At 51.4% G+C, this 16,437-nt stretch overlaps 7 protein-coding genes across 7 annotated transcripts; 3 read left to right on the forward strand and 4 right to left on the reverse strand.

Annotated features, from left to right (window-relative positions):
• Window positions 1-35: 35 nt before the first annotated feature.
• On the forward strand, window positions 36-1,190 carry N7509_007621 (uncharacterized protein; the record flags this gene model as incomplete). The annotated part of the gene is made up of 3 exons (XM_056632258.1): window positions 36-395; window positions 452-716; window positions 769-1,190. The coding sequence occupies 3 exons, from the start codon at window positions 36-38 to the stop codon at window positions 1,188-1,190; spliced, it is 1,047 nt and encodes a 348-aa protein (XP_056487809.1).
• Window positions 1,191-1,246: 56 nt separating this feature from the next.
• Window positions 1,247-2,245, reverse strand: N7509_007622 (SDR family NAD(P)-dependent oxidoreductase; the record flags this gene model as incomplete). The annotated part of the gene is made up of 4 exons (XM_056632259.1): window positions 1,247-1,297; window positions 1,357-1,774; window positions 1,838-2,106; window positions 2,177-2,245. The coding sequence occupies 4 exons, from the start codon at window positions 2,243-2,245 to the stop codon at window positions 1,247-1,249; spliced, it is 807 nt and encodes a 268-aa protein (XP_056487810.1).
• A 551-nt stretch (window positions 2,246-2,796) lies between these two features.
• N7509_007623 (L-rhamnonate dehydratase) lies at window positions 2,797-4,217 on the reverse strand (the record flags this gene model as incomplete). Its single annotated transcript, XM_056632260.1, has 3 exons — window positions 2,797-3,765; window positions 3,807-4,055; window positions 4,134-4,217. The coding sequence occupies 3 exons, from the start codon at window positions 4,215-4,217 to the stop codon at window positions 2,797-2,799; spliced, it is 1,302 nt and encodes a 433-aa protein (XP_056487811.1).
• An 813-nt stretch (window positions 4,218-5,030) lies between these two features.
• On the forward strand, window positions 5,031-7,824 carry N7509_007624 (putative C6 transcription factor; the record flags this gene model as incomplete). The annotated part of the gene is made up of 5 exons (XM_056632261.1): window positions 5,031-5,203; window positions 5,288-5,322; window positions 5,398-5,514; window positions 5,570-6,947; window positions 7,017-7,824. 5 exons carry the CDS (start codon window positions 5,031-5,033, stop codon window positions 7,822-7,824), a joined length of 2,511 nt encoding a protein of 836 aa, XP_056487812.1.
• Window positions 7,825-8,378: 554 nt separating this feature from the next.
• N7509_007625 (putative Ste20-like serine/threonine protein kinase) lies at window positions 8,379-10,655 on the reverse strand (the record flags this gene model as incomplete). The annotated part of the gene is made up of 5 exons (XM_056632262.1): window positions 8,379-9,363; window positions 9,392-10,067; window positions 10,135-10,451; window positions 10,517-10,547; window positions 10,604-10,655. 5 exons carry the CDS (start codon window positions 10,653-10,655, stop codon window positions 8,379-8,381), a joined length of 2,061 nt encoding a protein of 686 aa, XP_056487813.1.
• Window positions 10,656-11,668: 1,013 nt separating this feature from the next.
• N7509_007626 (DNA-protein crosslink repair co-factor UBX5) lies at window positions 11,669-13,346 on the reverse strand (the record flags this gene model as incomplete). Its single annotated transcript, XM_056632263.1, has 2 exons — window positions 11,669-12,765; window positions 12,845-13,346. The coding sequence occupies 2 exons, from the start codon at window positions 13,344-13,346 to the stop codon at window positions 11,669-11,671; spliced, it is 1,599 nt and encodes a 532-aa protein (XP_056487814.1).
• A 664-nt stretch (window positions 13,347-14,010) lies between these two features.
• N7509_007627 (AAA family ATPase CDC6) lies at window positions 14,011-16,234 on the forward strand (the record flags this gene model as incomplete). Its single annotated transcript, XM_056632264.1, has 4 exons — window positions 14,011-14,059; window positions 14,145-14,245; window positions 14,305-14,458; window positions 14,520-16,234. 4 exons carry the CDS (start codon window positions 14,011-14,013, stop codon window positions 16,232-16,234), a joined length of 2,019 nt encoding a protein of 672 aa, XP_056487815.1.
• Between the last annotated feature and the right edge of the window lie 203 nt (window positions 16,235-16,437).

Consider the following 16,437-nt stretch of genomic DNA (forward strand, 5'->3'; position numbering starts at 1 on the left):
ACAACATGCAGAAAATCCCCCAGAAGACCCCCAAAATGCCTTTCCCAATAGTCGACTCGCATATACACCTATTCCCAGCATCCCATCTCCCGACACTAGCCTGGTACACCCTAGATGGCCCCTTAAGCGCGCAGCACAGTGTGGACCAATACCAACACGCGACAACCAGCGTCCCCGCCGCACCGAATGCCAGCAATGAGAAGTATTTAAGGGGATTCATATTCCTGGAAACAGATCGCATTTCCTCGACTGAAGAATCAACATCGGAATCTTCTAATGCTCCAGGCTGGAAACACGCTCTCGACGAAGTCTCTTTCCTATCGCGCGTCGCGCAGGGAAAGCCCGTCAAGGGCGAAGGACACTTAGCCGCAGATAAAGATATTTGTCTTGGAATTGTTCCTGGGCTCCCGTACCCGGCGGACCTAGTGCCTTGAGCGCGTACATGGAAAAGGTCAAGGAGAGGACGGAGACCGCGGATGTCTGGCGCAAGGTGTGCGGAGTGAGATATTTGGTTCAGGATAAGCCTTCCGGGGTGATGCTTGAACAAAGATTTGTTGATGGACTGTGCTGGTTGGGAAAACAGGGGCTTGCTTTTGACCTAGGGGTTGATGCGAGACAAGGTGGACTCGGTCAATTGCGAGAGGCAGTTCAGATGATGGAGAGGGTGTTCAGTGCCGCGAGGGAAAGTGGTGAGACGGCAGTAACTATTGTGATCAGTGAGTTTATCCAATTTCCGCGGTCGAGTGGTTAATGCTTATATTTTGGTAGACCACCTTTGCAAGCCTAATCTTCGGCTTGCAACCGACTCTCTTACTGCACACCCTGAGTATCTGGAATGGAAGGGCTTGGTTACCCGCATGGCTCAAGCGAGTCCCGCGAATTATATGAAGCTTTCTGGCGCGTTCTCTGAGATTTTACCACTGTCGGAGGAGGATGAGGTCGATATCGATGGTCTGGCGAGCCAAATTCAACCTTGGACAGATGTCGTATTCGACGCGTTTGGCCCCGACCGTGTGATGTTTGGCTCTGACTGGCCCGTGGCTAACATCGGGGGTGGCGGAAATAATGTCGCTTGGGGCCGGTGGATCAGGGTTGTTGAAACCATTCTAGACCGAAGAGGGCTGACGGAAGAAGCAAAGGAGGGAATTTGGGGACAAGTAGCAATCAAGGCTTATGGTATTCAGCTATAATATGGAAGGTTCTTATTTTTTTAATCACAAAGTGAATAAATGATACAATGCCATTTTCACTGCAGATTAACAAATAGTCCACCGTCAACGAGGAGCTGCGCACCAGTCTACACGCGGAATCGATTAGCAGATGCATCTCACAGAGGAATTACGGGGGAAAACTCACCACATAGCTACTCAGCTCCTCACAAGCCAGGAACACCGCTGGACCTGCCAGATCACGCGGTTGGCCAAGTCGACCCAATGGGATACGTCCCTCCATATAAGTGCGCTTCACTGGATCCGCCATATCGGCATCATTAAGCTGAGTGCGGATGGTACCCGGGAGCAACGCGTTACAGCGAATGCCATATTTTCCAAGTGCAACTGCGGTTGACTGCATCAAACTGAGCACACCGGCCTTGGTCGGGGTATAATGAGTTTGCTCGCCGCCGCCAACAAGCGCTGAAATGGAACTGATGCCGATAATGGAGCCCCCGGGCGGGGACTGAGCCTGTGCCATTTGACGGGCGGCGGCCTGTGTAGCGAAGAAGGCACCGGAAAGGTTGGTTGAGACGGTGTGGTTGAGAAGGGAGGGCTCAAGCCTGTTCAAAAATATCAGCAAATTGAAACTAGGCTTTGATCTGGAAGATTACGAGGGCCCTTACTCAAGGAAATCGGCAAACTGGCATACGCCTGCGTTGCTGACGAACACGTCTAGTCGGCCAAAGGCCTCGACGGTTTTCGCGACAAAATTGCGCCCTGTCTCTGGCTGTGAAATATCGCCTGATACTGTGATGAAACGAGTCTTATCTGCGCCGGCTTCGATCTCGTCGATCTCTTTGCGCAGAGATTCTAGCAAGTCGTCTTCCTTGGGTCCGCCGAGGTGACTGATCGCAACGTTGGCTCCATGTCGAATGTAATCCAGCGCAATTGCCTGGAGTTAGATGATTAATACAATTTCCAGGGCCAGGATCTTACAGCTGCAGAATAATAGGCACACTTACCCGTCCAATGCCGGTTAAACCGCCAGTGATGGCAGCGACCTTGCCAACAAGTAATTGGGGAAGGGACATGGCAGTTTTGTAGATAGTCAATTTGAATTCGCAAAAGGGTTCCCGGATACCAATACCAATGTTCGATGCGCTTAATCTTTAAAGCGAGAAAGTTGTTAAACGTGTCGAGAACCTGACAGCTGGAACATCCCACCCTCGCGACGCATTTTCTCGCCCCGCCGATAAGATCTCGGGGCCTCGCGATGATGTTCGCCCGAGTGTGGGGTTGCTTCCCCACACCGAGGGGCAGCGGTCTTCCGTGTGGCCGGCAACTCCGAGGCGCGTGCCCAGAGGAGAATTCCCTGTGATTTGTGGAATTGAATGACACCGTCGCAGGGTTTCAGCCGTGGAAGGTAGTATTTTTACTGCTAAGGGCTTGAACAAGCCCCTGCTTGGAAAGGAAACATTACCCTACTAGGTGGTTGTTGTTTTGTATCCGGAACGTTTCGGTCTATTGGATTGAATGGGTAATGCTATTTATGTACATGGACATCGTGATAGAACGATTCATCAAAGGCAGATAAACATGGGAATTATTTGAAAGTGGCAAAATGTCGTCAAGATGGCCGCACTTAAGCGGAAGCGCCGTTTGTCGCCTGCTCGTTATCCGGAGCCCGCAGAGCCTTCTGAGGCGCGGGGTTCAGCAGGGAGGCTCCTGAGATGAGAGGAGCCGCAGGGTTAAGCTCAAGGCCAAATCCAGGCTTATCCAGAATCGAAACATCAAGGTATCCGTTGACAGGGATGGGCTCATTGGTGAAGAGGTTACCGAAGACGGGCAGGACGGACTTGCCATCAGGAGAGTTGGCCAGGTATTCTTGGAAGGGGCTGTTGGACTGGGAGACGACGAAGTGGTAGGAGTAGGGTCCGGAGGCATGGGGAACGACGGGAATATCGTAGGCAGCGGCGAGAGCAGAGACCTTCAGAAGCTCAGTCAAGCCACCAAGCCACATAACATCAGGCTGGATGATATCCAGGTTACGGCCTTCAACCAGCTTGCGGAAACCATAGCGAGAGAACTCGTGCTCGCCAGTGGTGAACTTAACAGTAGGGTGAGCACGCTTCAGCAGAGCGTGACCATCGAAGTCATCGGGAGTCAGGCACTCTTCCCACCAGTCAATGTTCAGACCCAACTGCTCAGTGCGCTTGACCAGCTCAATAGTATAGGGGACGGTGAGAGACATATAGCAGTCAACACGCAGAGGGAAATCGGGGCCAACGCTAGCCCGCTGCAGACGAAGATACTCAACGTTCTTGAGCAGACCATCGGTGCCCTCATCGGGACCGTGGGGAAGAGCCACCTTGGCACCAATAAAGCCAGCAGACTTGGCAGACGCAGGCTGGGGTCCGGTGCAGTAGAAATCAAGACGCTCGCGAGTCGCACCACCAATGAGCTTATAGACGGGCTCATTGCGGATCTTTCCCTGCAGATCCCACAGGGCCAGGTCAATGACTGAGATCACGGCCACAGGCAGACCCTTGCGGCCATAGAACATGGAGGCCTTGTACATCTTCTCGAAAAGGTTGTTTGTGTCACGGGGGGTCTAATCAAAATTAATCCAGCATGTTAGCAAGGTCAATGCACACGAAAGCGTCGAGAAAATCTCATACCTGCGCCGATAAGGAAGCGCTCAAAGTGCTGGTGAGTAAGCCAGCAAGCAGGGGGGCCACCGAAACCGGTGGCGAAACCCTTAGTGCCATCTGTGGCCTCGATCTCAACGCAGAAAGAGCCCAAGACATTGATTCCCCAGGAAGTGCGCGAGCCGCGGTACTCCGCCCACTTGGTCATAGGAGTGGAGATGTTGCTGTCGATGAGCCAGTGGCCACCTTTGACCTGATGAGGAAGTTAGTGTTTGCTCAGATGGTTTCTTTCATTCTTCGCCAATGCTCTTTTCTCCTGGGTATTCCTTACATTGTGGTAATCACCGCCGGAGCCGACACCATCGATGATGAAGGTGCGGATCTCCTTGATGCGGGGAAACTCGGTACAACCCATGATGGCGTGTGGAAGAATGGGAAAAGGCACGAGAAAGAGAGTTCAATGCAGAATTTCCAATTAAAATAGAGAAACAGAGATGAAAAAGAAAAAGGAGAAACTCCGAGAAAACGTGGGGGAGCAACACTTTTTCAAGCGGGCAAAGTTGTGAGGGGACCGAGGGCTTCGGTGCTTGCTGACCCGAGGGGCGAACGCCAAGTCCAGGACAGCCACAGCAGACCGCAAGGCCATAGCAGTATTCTGTATGGTATAAATGGCTGGTGGTAGTATTCTCCGATGAGTAGCAGCGAAATATTATTAGCATCAGCCCGGTTGGAAATACTAGTACTATTTTGACTTAAATCACGAAATAACTTGGGCTGCAAATCAAGAGCCCTGGATATATAGATACCTATGTAGTGTATGTTCAATTTCAAGTTTTACCACTACTACACCTTCATTGAAATACGTAAATATTGAGTCAAATATGCCAGTGGTGACAGCCAGTAATTCAAACTTTATTATAGTACGAAAATCTACTATTATCACAGCGTGAGTGTATTCTTGCTGCGCGTGCCTGTTTTCACGTGGAGATTGCGGGGTGCCCCGGTTTCTGCCTCAGGCCGCAGTCCAGTGACTTTCCCCCCAAACTTCTCTCCTCCTCTTTCTGCTTCCTCGGCCCTGACTTGCCTGGATCTTCTCGGACTATCTGCGATTCTCTCGGTATCAACCCGCTCATCTTACCGCGATTCAAGCTAGACCCGCGTCATGGTGTGACCCCCGCTAGCTTCGTCTGCAGGTCCGGCCTATCTCGCTATAGCAAAATGCCGAACGATGCTTCCGCCCACTCTCTGCCCCCCCGGTCACAACTTGAACCTCGGGGATCCCGAGAGAGATCAGAGCCCCGCTGAGTACTCTTCTGGTATCGACTCCGATAACGATGCTCTCACCCTCAATGGCTCCAGTGGCTCGCGAGCGCTGAAACGGAAGCGTCCCCTCACCGTCTCGTACGTGTCCGAGTCGACGGTGCCGCACTTGCGAACACCCCGACGAATGCTGATTATTTGACCATATGAGCTAACTCCCTCAAGGTGTGAACTCTGCAAGCAAAGAAAAGTCAAATGCGGTAAGTGGTGCCAAACAACGTCAATGTCGGTCTGCGACGCGCAACGGAATCTGACTGGCCTATTGAATCAAACAGATCGAGTACAGCCGAGTTGTGGCTGGTGCACTCGCAATGGTCATCTCTGCCAGTACAAAGAGCGCAAGAAGCCAGGCCTGAGAGCTGGCTATGGCAAGGAATTGGAGCAGCGTCTTGGTAAGTACCCAGCCATCTCTCCATTCTGCCGAGGTCTAACCACGCCTGTCGCTAGATCGACTGGAAGATATCATTCAGTCTCAAGCTCGCCTTATCGAGATGCATATTCTGCAGAATCAAACCACTATGCGTCATGATATGCCGCATGCTGGATCTATTGCATACAGCTCTCCATCAGAGCCCTCAGCAGTGCACGGCCCAAGCCCTCGAGGCGCCCTCTATTTCAACGATCCTAATTCGTCGGTAGCGCTACCATCTCGCCATGCCGAGGTATCCATCACGACACCTTCGGATTCATCGGTTAAGAACCTGGTGTCCAACAGTATACATAATGGTGGGTCAGCGTCGGCGATGAATGCATTACCACCAGCACCCAATGCGCATAGCAACGACTACACTGGGAACGAATCATCTTTGGAAGTCCCGGTCAGTCTTTTCGCCAATCAAGAACAGTCTCTCGCGGATCCTGATCTTGATCTCCCTCCATATGATCTGCTCTACGCATTGGTGGATCTTTACTTTGACCATATTAATTCCTGGTGCCCCATTCTCCATCGACGATCAACGCTGGACACCTTCTTTGGTCCATCCCCGCTTGAAGAAGATGATCGCATGGTCTTGTACTCTATTGTGGCGACAACCCTCCGGTTTTCAACAGACGCCAGATTGAATGAACAAAACCGAAAGCGCTACCACGACTCCTCGAAGCAAAAAGTCCTGCTTTATGGACTAGAAAATTCGTCCGTCAAGGCTCTCCAAGCGCTGGTCATCTTAGCGTTGGATCTGGTCGGCTCATCCAATGGCCCTCCTGGATGGAAGCTACTTGCTTTGATCACAAGGTCTGTAGTCCAACTCGGACTGGCAGTTGAATCAAAGTCCTCTCTCATCGCGCCTGTATATCCATCGATTTATACTCTACGCGCTGTTACCTTGTCCGAGCCAGATTCATGGATCGAAGACGAGAGTAGACGCCGCTTGTTTTGGATGGTATATCTTTTGGACCGATACTCTACAATCGCGACGGCGTTTAATTTCGCTTTGGACGACAAAGACATCGACCGCAAACTCCCTTGTAAAGATGAGTTCTTTATGAAGAATCAGCCGGTAGAGACAAGGCGCTTCCACTGCTCTAGTGACCGAACCGACTATCTCAGTCATGCGGATAATGTGGGATCGTTCGGTTTATATGTCGAGATCTTGGGCATTCTTTCCCGTGTTCATGTCTTCTTAAAAAGGCCCGTGGATATCGGGTCTCTAGCCGATGTCGAAGAATGGCAGGCAACCTATCGAAAGCTCGACAGTGAACTCACCTCCTGGGAATTCAATCTACCCGCCGAGTATGCATATGAGAACTCCTCCCGGCTCTTCAGCGGGTCAAAGCAAGGTCGGACTTTACACAGTGATTGGGTCCAACTTCATGCAACCTACCAAACGTGAGTCTCATTAGAGAACCCTATGATATATAAAAAATTCTGCCTTGGCTTCATACTAACAATTCCCAGTGCCGTAATCCGCCTACACTCATCCGCCGCATACCCAACAACTAGATCTCCAATCTTCACCCCATCATACAGCGCCAGCCAGCGATGCCTCCTCGCAGTCGACAACATCCTCTCGGTAACCCGCTTCGTCGTCGAAAACAACCTCCTTGACAAACTAGGACCCCCCTTCGCCTTCACCCTCTGGGTCTCAGCCCGCCTCCTCCTCGTCCATGGCTCCACAATCGCCCACACAGTCAGCGCAGACATAATATTCTTCGTCGACACACTAGCCCACATGGGCCAGCACTGGAAAGTAGCCGAACGCTACAGCAACATTCTCCAACGCGTCCTAGATGAATACGGCGAGTACCAACAATCCGCCGCCCTCGACGCCGAAAGATCCACACCCTCAACAGTAAAGATCCTAGCCGACATGCGTCGCTGCGCATTCGACCTGGACTTCTTAATCTCCCGCCAACCCCGCGAATCGCCCTCCACGGCAAGTGTCGGTGGCAACGATCCAACACGCTCATCTACCTCAGGCCTGGCTCCGCGAAACCTCGCACCGAATGAATTGGAATACCTGGATGTATTCGGATTTTTCAACGTCCCTCGCGTTCCACCTACACGAGCCCCAGATCCAGCGGCTGCAGCTGTACAGCAGCTGGATATGACCGAGCCTATACAAAATCCCATGTCCATTCATGGCTTGACAAGTACGACCCCGGTCGTTGATGGACATGCTCCCGTCAATACGAATGAGTTCAATATTACGAATTATCTCATCCCGACGCCGGAAACGGATTGGTTGTTCAGGCCAAATGGTTGAAATTAAAACAAGGCCCCTAGTTTCCCGTGATTCTTTTTGTTTTGTCTTGTTCATAGTGCGCCCCCGCCTCACGAAGTGATGTATTCTTAGTTTCTTCTGTTTATACCCTAACCCAATAACTCCCCTTCTCTTGCTGGCCCAAGCTATTGGCATAAATGATATTGTACATATTTGTCTAGTGAAAATGGCAAGGGTCTAACAAATATCTTTTTGTATCTTCGATTCCGAGTCGTCACCGAGTATTTTCGATCTTGGTATACTAGTAATACGAAGCACGGAATAAATTAGAAGGAAGAAGGTTGGAAACAAAAATAGAAGTCAAAGAACATAATTTGCCAGCGATCCGGGTACCAGACCAGGATGAGAAGGCTAATTTGAATTTCAGTAGATACATCGCATGCCAGTAATAGTCAGTAATAATCATGAGCCAGACGAGAGGGTACTACCCTATATCGGCACAGTACCTCCATCTTCATCTCTAACTCCAACTCCAACTCCAATCTCATATCCATCTCCATCGTTTTCGCTACCAGACTTAAACCGTCCCTCTATTCTCAACGACGACCAGGCTGAACCCTAACAAGAATCTCCTCCAGAAAAACGTCCAAAACAGCATCAACCCCTCCACCCATAGGAACAGGATCAGTCATATCCAACTGATGAAGTCTAGTCATAAGGCCAGATATTTCATTAGTGAGTCCCTCCATCTCATTATGAATTTGGACCCTCCGCTCCCAATCCTGATCTTCTTCCCGGCTCGGGTCTCGCTGGCCCTGTCCGTAATTCCGCGCCGGGTCGTGCCGGGCAAGATGTCTGCCTCGCCTATTCATTGCTGTGCGCAGAGCTGGGAGGAGAACTGAGCCGTAGGCTGTGGCGCGTTCTATTTCTGCGGGAGTTTGGCGGCTCGGTTGGAGGTTGCGGGTTGAGGGGTCGGTGGGGGTTGGTTGGGGATTGGAAGCTGAAGCTGAAGCTCGGGTTGGAGTTTGAGGACGGCTGCTGTTTCGTAGGCGGGGGTCTTGACGGCCTGCTGCGAGTTTGGATTTTAGGCCTGGGCTTGGGGCTGCGCTTGTTGTTGGGGATGCGGGGGGTTGATGTTGTAGGGCAGTATGCTGGGTTGGACGAGGAGGTGTGGCGTTAACGTTGACATTAAGGTCTGGAAGAGGGCGTTGGGATGGGGGCAATTTTCGAGAGACATGTCCAGGAGTTCGTGGCTGCTCGCTGGGTAAGTTGTTGGTGGGTTGAGCCGTGTTGACGTCGGGGAGCTCGGTAGGGGCCGGCTTCGGTGATGATCCGGCGCCATTATTGGCGAAGTCTACGGCTGCCTTTGCGTAGCGGTCATTGTGCCTCGTAGGTGATTTCTTTTGTGGTGTATTGGGTGTTGAAATTTGACGGGCGTGGTGAGCGGCCGAGGGAATTGGTTGAGCGGCTGGCTTTGATGGTGATAGAGGAAGAGGCGGTAGAGTGGTCGTAGAAGAGCGTGAAAAGGGATCGGGGGGGAGGATGGATTGCCCGATTGGAAGCAGAGGGTGTGCCGTTTGACTGCGGCTGTGGCTGTTGTGTCCTCGACATAGGCGGTGCCACAGGTTGTTTTATATCGTCTTGCAAATCCCACTCTTCCGTTTCTTGACCACGAGAGTTCGTATCAGAGTCCTTCATTGGCTGCAGTGCAGGCCCGTTAGCTCGACCAGCGGGTCTAACGGTTCCAAAGTCCCAAAGATCCTCATGGTTTTCAGGAGGATCCACCGCGGGCTCCTCGGTCTCGTCATATTCATCATCATCGTCATCTCCCCGGTGCGTGGCCTGCCAACGCTCAGCGCGCTCGATCAACTCAGTCAAGTATGTCGTTCGCTTAGCCTTCTTAATGAATGGATGTTCAAGCATCTCTTTGGCAGACGGCCGCTCCCTGGGATCCCGCTTCAGACACATTTCGACAAATTGTTTGAATGGCCTGCTAAAGTTGCCATTCAGGCCTGGGGGTGGGTTCTTGGGAATTAGAAACAGAACTTTCATGGGATGAATATCTGCGTAGGGCGGATCTCCACATGCCAACTCAATAGCCGTGATACCCAGAGACCAAATGTCTGCTTTATAGTCATATCCTGATTGTTTAATGACTTCCGGGGCCATCCAAAAAGGCGTTCCAACGAAAGTATTCTTCTTCGTCATTGTTGCCGACAACTGACCCGAAACGCCAAAATCAGCCAACTTGACCTGGCCACTGGCACTCAACAGAATGTTCGCAGCTGGCAGACGGTTAGTTAGTTTGCCGCTCAACTCAATTTTGGTCTCGTTGAACAATGGCTAGCTCACCTTTGATATCCCGGTGCAGTTTATGGTCACTATGGAGATAGTCCAAGCCATGCAGAAGTTCTCGCAAAATAATCGCAATGTACTCTTCATGGATCACGCCAGGACGAAGTAGTCCATGGCAACTCCCACCCGAGCAAAACTCCATTATGATCCACAGATTGGATCCTTTCAAATATGAGCCATGATACTTTGTCACATATGGAGACTTGAGTTCAGACAAGATCGCGATCTCCTGGATGATGTCATCTACCTCATCCTCGGCGTTTTCGACATCGATAATCTTGATCGCAACGGATTCTCCGGTACGTCTATCAACCCTATGAGAGACAGAGAATATTAGTTAATGTCCAAAGCAAAGCAATGGCAACGCGGTTTGACCTACCCTTTGTACACCCTGCCGAAACTTCCACCGCCTGAAACATGTCAGTAATCATGCACATTCGACCTGTGGCTGGAGGAACCATCTTACCAATACATGATTGCTTGGTGTAGATAGACTCTGGGTCTATCGGTCCAGGCATTTTTGCGATATTGTTGTGGTATGAGAAATACCAAAAGAGAAGTACTGCGCAACAACGCCGAATACTCTGACCAACAATGGACAAGGGATAGATTCAGTGAATCCAGTCCGGAAAAAGAAGAAAAGAGATTCTGCGGATCTTTATAGGTGGCGAAGTATTCTCCTTGTGCGATTGAGGTGTGCTGCAGGAGGTGACGGAAGAAGCGGAGGTGAGACGTGCTAGATGGGGTCGGAATCGACAGGACGGAGACAAGTCTCAGTGCGGGGGAGAGAGGAAGAAAATGGAATGGTCTTTGACGACTGGAAAAACCTTGCATTCACCCCAACAGTTAGCCAGCCAGAACAGCTAAGGTTATGAGGGGAGGGACTGCGCAGGGGTCAGGAATGGGTCGGGATCGACTTACCGGGGAGAAGTCCACAGTGCGGGCGTCAACAAAGTTGGCCAGAGAAGTTGACAAGCCGAAGACAGATAGGGCTCGTGCGTGCATCAGTAGAAATCAGCCAGAAAGCATGGTAGCGCGCGAGAGGTGATTCAAGATATATGGTGCCAATTGCCAATTAATGCAGCAGCGTGAATGTGAAATGAAGGTGAAAGTGGTGATGAGAGGGAAGCCTTGCCTTGTTTATCTCCTTACGCGGGGCCCGATTCTGCCGGGCGGTCAGTCTTATCGGCCGATGTATACAGCAGGTGGGATGTAAACAATGGAATTGATCGCTATAGAAACCACAAATATAATAGGATTTATGGAAATGGAAACACCGCAGCTCTGAAAATAGTGCACTATAACATGATCGCGACATTTATTGCATGATTCATTGGAAATCTAGGTCCGAGACTGCGAAATGGGGTTCTAGGGTAAGGTTACTGCATCGTTCAAAGCTCATCGCTTCTCCTCCATTCATCATCCCTCTGAATGGCTGCTGGATACTGTATATTTGGGTCTTTGCATATGGCTGCTGCTCTGCAAAGAGAGGGAGAGCCAAAGAAATGAGATGACTGATATCATCTTACTCCTAGTACCCGATGTTCACCGTGCCGTTTTTCAGCCCTGCCTCCTCGATGCTTGTCGAGAGGTGATCTATTAAGTTTCGTCCCATAGCATTCAGGTCAAACTCCACTCCGGCCTTGTCTTCCAAAGGCGGCTCGGCCTTGAGCCATTCATAGATACGCTGGACGGGGTCGCTGAGCGAAAATCGGCGAATAACACGTCCGGCAGGATGGCGGAATTGGATACGGGTTGTCGTAGCCGGGTCTGCGGCAGGTTCGGTGTGTGGTTGATTGCTGGGAATGGAAGAAAATGCCGAACTTGACTGGGATTCCTCTTCTTCTTCCTCCTCCTCCTCCTCTTCGGGCGTGCCACCCATGATGTCGTCTTCTTCAGTAGCTCGGCCCTTGCCTTTGACATCGTCGGTACTGCGAGTCAAATCATCAGGATCTCCCTGTTTCTGACCAGAAGCTGCACCCTCGCCAAGACTGTTCCTCATTGCCATTTCCAGCATTTCCTCTTCGGTCATTGCGTCCACGGTCTTCCCCTTCTCTTGTTTCCTCTTGGCCACGGGATTCCGGACGTTGTGGTTCAAGCTATATCGGTCGAGGAACTCATGCAGTTGCATGAGAAAGTCGGCAGGTTTGATCACTGGAGGACCCGACCAGATCTTCATCTGCTCGCCAGTGCGAGGGTCAACGATGGCGATGTGCGGGTAGTTATCGGAGACGTCGCTGGCTTGGAAGTAATATTGAATGTAGGCGGAACCCTTGGGATCATCCTTGGAGAATTGAAGAAAAATGAAATGTTCCATTACAGTTTCTTGGACCGTCTTGTCCTTCCACAGATCTCGGTTGAGAACTTGGCAATCAAAGACAGACGAGTCTTGAATGTTGACGAGCAACCATTTCTCCTGCGCTTTTCCATCATCTCGGGCGACATCCCAAGGCACCCTCGACATGATCTCGAATGGAGGGCGGAACATTTCTGCAAGCCTATTTTGTTTCGAAGAGGTCTCTGATGCACCTCCGGTGGCTCTGGAGAGTCGCTCTTGATGGGTTTCTTCAGAATCACCGTTCCAAATCGAGGCGGTATTTCTTTGGTTGAAGATACCTGGCCGGCCTGCTGAAAGTTGATCAAACGTTAGTTTTCATGCCAATAAAAACAAAGTTGAGGTTTTAGGTGTTCCCAGGGGAGTACCAACCACCTCGCCCGCGAGCCCGCAGTTGGCTCAAAATATTGGTATGCATGTCATCCTCGTCGTCGAAATCGGCTGCCCCAGGCCCCACCAAGGTCTCCGTCGTACGCGCCATGGGCGCTCGCACACCTTCATCATCAAAATCTCCATTGCCGCCTCCTGCACCTTGGGCACCACCTGGACCACCACCGCCGTACATTTCTTCTTGTAGTCGGCGAGCCATGGCGGCGTCATCTTCGAATGTTGCGCTAGCGGCGGGGTGTGTTAGACGTTCGGTACGATTATCATCATCGGAGTCGGAGTCGATGTGGACCACGCCTGATTCGTCTTCAAAATTGGAAGGACGGGGAGGTTGCTGGGGTTCTTCAGTCAATGGGGCGCCTCCATTATCGAAGTAGAGCTGCATGGCTTGTTCGATGTTGAAATCGGTAAGCTGCAGGTACTGTGTCGCCAGCTCTGGGTTCGAGCCGGTGATATCACAAAACTGGGCCACCACGTCGCTCTCCATGATGGGCGGTCGTGATGTATAAAAGAATCGATAGAGGGAAGGAATAGAAGAGTTGGAGAGGATGTGAGAGGTAGAGTAAGAGGCGCGTGCAGGAGTCTCGAAATGTCACAGGTTCACCTGATAACTTCAGTGTGGGGGAAGCTGAGGGGATGCAAACAGCTGCAAACTGAGGATTTAACTCGATGAGGACCCCACAAAGCTGTAGAGAGGGCGAGATGACATCAAGATGCAAGATCGGAATGGGCTTGAAATTGCAAAAAGCAGAAAATAAAAAAGCAAGAGGATCTTCAAAAGTACTTGGGTGAGTGAACTTCCAAGAACTACAGAGAGCACGGAGCAAGAGTGACTACTTGTAGATCGAGGATCTGCCATGACGCAGGGGTGCGGCGGACCACATAGACCCCTTGTGCATTGATGTGTAATCAATCACGTGGATAAATACGCTGTTGGTCACTGCAGTCTGCCGGAGTCCACTTTTACCGTGTTGGGCGATTCCCACGCGTCGACGCGTCGAGACTCGCGTGGTTCTGCGACACTTCGTGTGCCCACTCACTAACGCTAACACTTGCATTGCATTGCACGGACATCGACTCTCTTCGCTCCTGCTTTTTCTTTTTTGTCTTGTCTTGTTTATTGCCTGGCCCTTTCCTTACTTCCTTCAGCCATGACAGCGTCAATCCTGGGCAAGCGCTCTCGTGCCGCCGACACCGAAGGTGCGTTGACAGTTGACTTCCCACTGATACTCTCGCCTGCTTCACACCTTCCACATGGACTAACTCGATTGTGATTCTTTTCCAGGCCTGCCAGTGCGCACTGCCAGCAAGCGCCGCACAATCGCCCCTCGACCTTCCCGTGATGTCGCTGCGCTGCCCCCGAAATCTCTCCCCGGACACGATCGAGTGCGAGACTCGCCCACCAAGCGCCGGCGCCAGAACAGGAAAATGAAGACGTCAAACAGCCTACCGAGAAGCCTCGAGTAAAGGCTAAAGCGAAAGCGAAACTCTCTTCCAAACATACTCTCCCTGAGGAGCCAACTATACCGACTGTACAGGGTGCGTCTCCAACCCAGATCAAATCGCATTTCCGTACCTCAAAGCTCGTGCTCGTCGAGGGTAAGCCGAGTGCGCCGGAGATCCCAATAGACCAGATGGAGCTAATCTCAGTCAATTGCAGAGGAGAAAATCATCGACGAGAAGCCTAGAGAAGAGAAAGAAATCAAGAAAGATATCGACAACACGATCAAAACTGAAAGTGATATCGAGAATGAAAAACCGGCACCCATCGAGATCGAGTTCAAAACACCTCAAAAGTCCCGCTTCCGAGATGCTCTACAACAATCTCCCGTCACCCCTCGCCATCGGGTACAGGTTGGAGCCAAATCTTCAACCCCAAGGACCCCGCGACACTCTGATCTCCCGCCGACTCCCCGTCCAAGCGCCACCCCGAGTATCGCTCAATCCGTCTACTCGCAAGCTCGCCAACTCTTCGCCCGTGGCGCCAATTCCGGTCGACTGGTCGGACGCGATGCCGAGCGAGAAAAAGTTGCTACGTTCATCGGCGATTGTATCAAGTCCCAGAAGGGTGACTGTCTGTATGTCAGTGGGCCCCCAGGCACGGGCAAGAGCGCCATGATTGGTGAAGTCTGCCAGGATATCGATCTGTCGTCCGTCAAGGTATCCCACGTGAATTGCGCGAGTATGCGAAACGCCCGCGATGTCTACACCCGGCTCGTCCAGGATTTCGGCGATCAAACGGATATGTTCAAAAAAAGTGAGGGTGATCGGCTGAAGGCCATGTTCCTTCCATCCAAGGTAGAAGGCCTCTATCTGGTCTCTCTCGACGAAATGGATCATCTCCTTACCGGCGACTCGGGCGTACTACAATCTTTGTTCGAATGGTCATTGCATGCCAGGTCGAGCCTGATTCTAATTGGTATCGCCAACGCCCTCGATTTGACGGATAGGTCCCTACCACAACTCAAGGCAAAGAATTTGAAGCCCAATCTTCTACCTTTTCTACCATACAACGCAGCATCAATCGCGAATGTTATCACCAATAAGCTCCGATCCCTGCTCCCAGATGGAGGAGAGTCGGATCCCAAATTTGTCCCTTTTCTCCAGCCGGCAGCTATCCAGCTCTGCGCGAAGAAGGTTGCCTCGCAAACCGGAGATCTTCGAAAAGCGTTCGAGCTTATCAAGCGTGCAATCGATGCCATCGAGCAGGAAACCCATTCAAAGCTAGAGAAACAAGCGGCCGACGCGGCCGACGCCTCGGTTCTTGCAGAGAACAAGAACCTCTCAACAAGCCTCAAGCCTACTCCCGCGCCCCGACCCCCTCTCATGGCCAACTACAACTCTCTGACAGCACCTCGTGCCAGCATTGCCCACGTCGCCCGCATCACCACATCTGCATTCGGCCAGGGCACTATCCAGAGACTCAAAGGTCTCAATCTACAACAGAAGGCTGCAATTTGCTCCTTGATCGCTCTTGAACGCAAGCGCCGGGAATTCGATATCCCCAGCACCCCGTCCAAATCTCGATCCGGGGCCCCGACTGTGAAGCAAGCATTTGATACATACTGTACGCTTTGTCGCAATGACAACATCCTTCATCCTCTCACCTCTACTGAGTTTAAAGACGTCCTCAGCAACCTAGAGACTATGGGTCTCGTCGGTGATTATCAGGGTCGTGGTCGTGGTGGTACCCTCGGTGGTGGATCTGATGTCCGTCGAACACCCTCCAAGTCTGGCAGCGTCATGTCTACGCCGCACAAGGGCATGGATGAACAAGGTCTTCTCTGTTTCGTCTCGCAGTCTGAAATCGAGGGCCAAATTGCGGGTCCTGGTGAGGGTATCCTGCGACGACTCCTTCGCGGTGATGGTCTTTAGTTTAAAGACATTCCTGCTCCGCCCATGTGTTCTGTTTTGTTCTTTTACTTCCTTCTCGTTGTCGTCTTGCTTGGAGTCCTTGGCGTCCTTTGAAGAGGACATTTCTTTCGTGATAAACATCTGGCATTTCTGGCGTTCGATCTGCATCTTTTTATGTTTTAGCGCCATTGTTATGATTCTCTTTTGTTTCTATGATCTTTCCT

Source organism: Penicillium cosmopolitanum (assembly GCF_028827165.1).
Source record: "Penicillium cosmopolitanum strain IBT 29677 chromosome Unknown utg000008l:1.0-4398992.0:1.0-4402845.0, whole genome shotgun sequence".
In the NCBI taxonomy this organism is placed as follows: Eukaryota; Fungi; Ascomycota; class Eurotiomycetes; order Eurotiales; family Aspergillaceae; genus Penicillium; species Penicillium cosmopolitanum.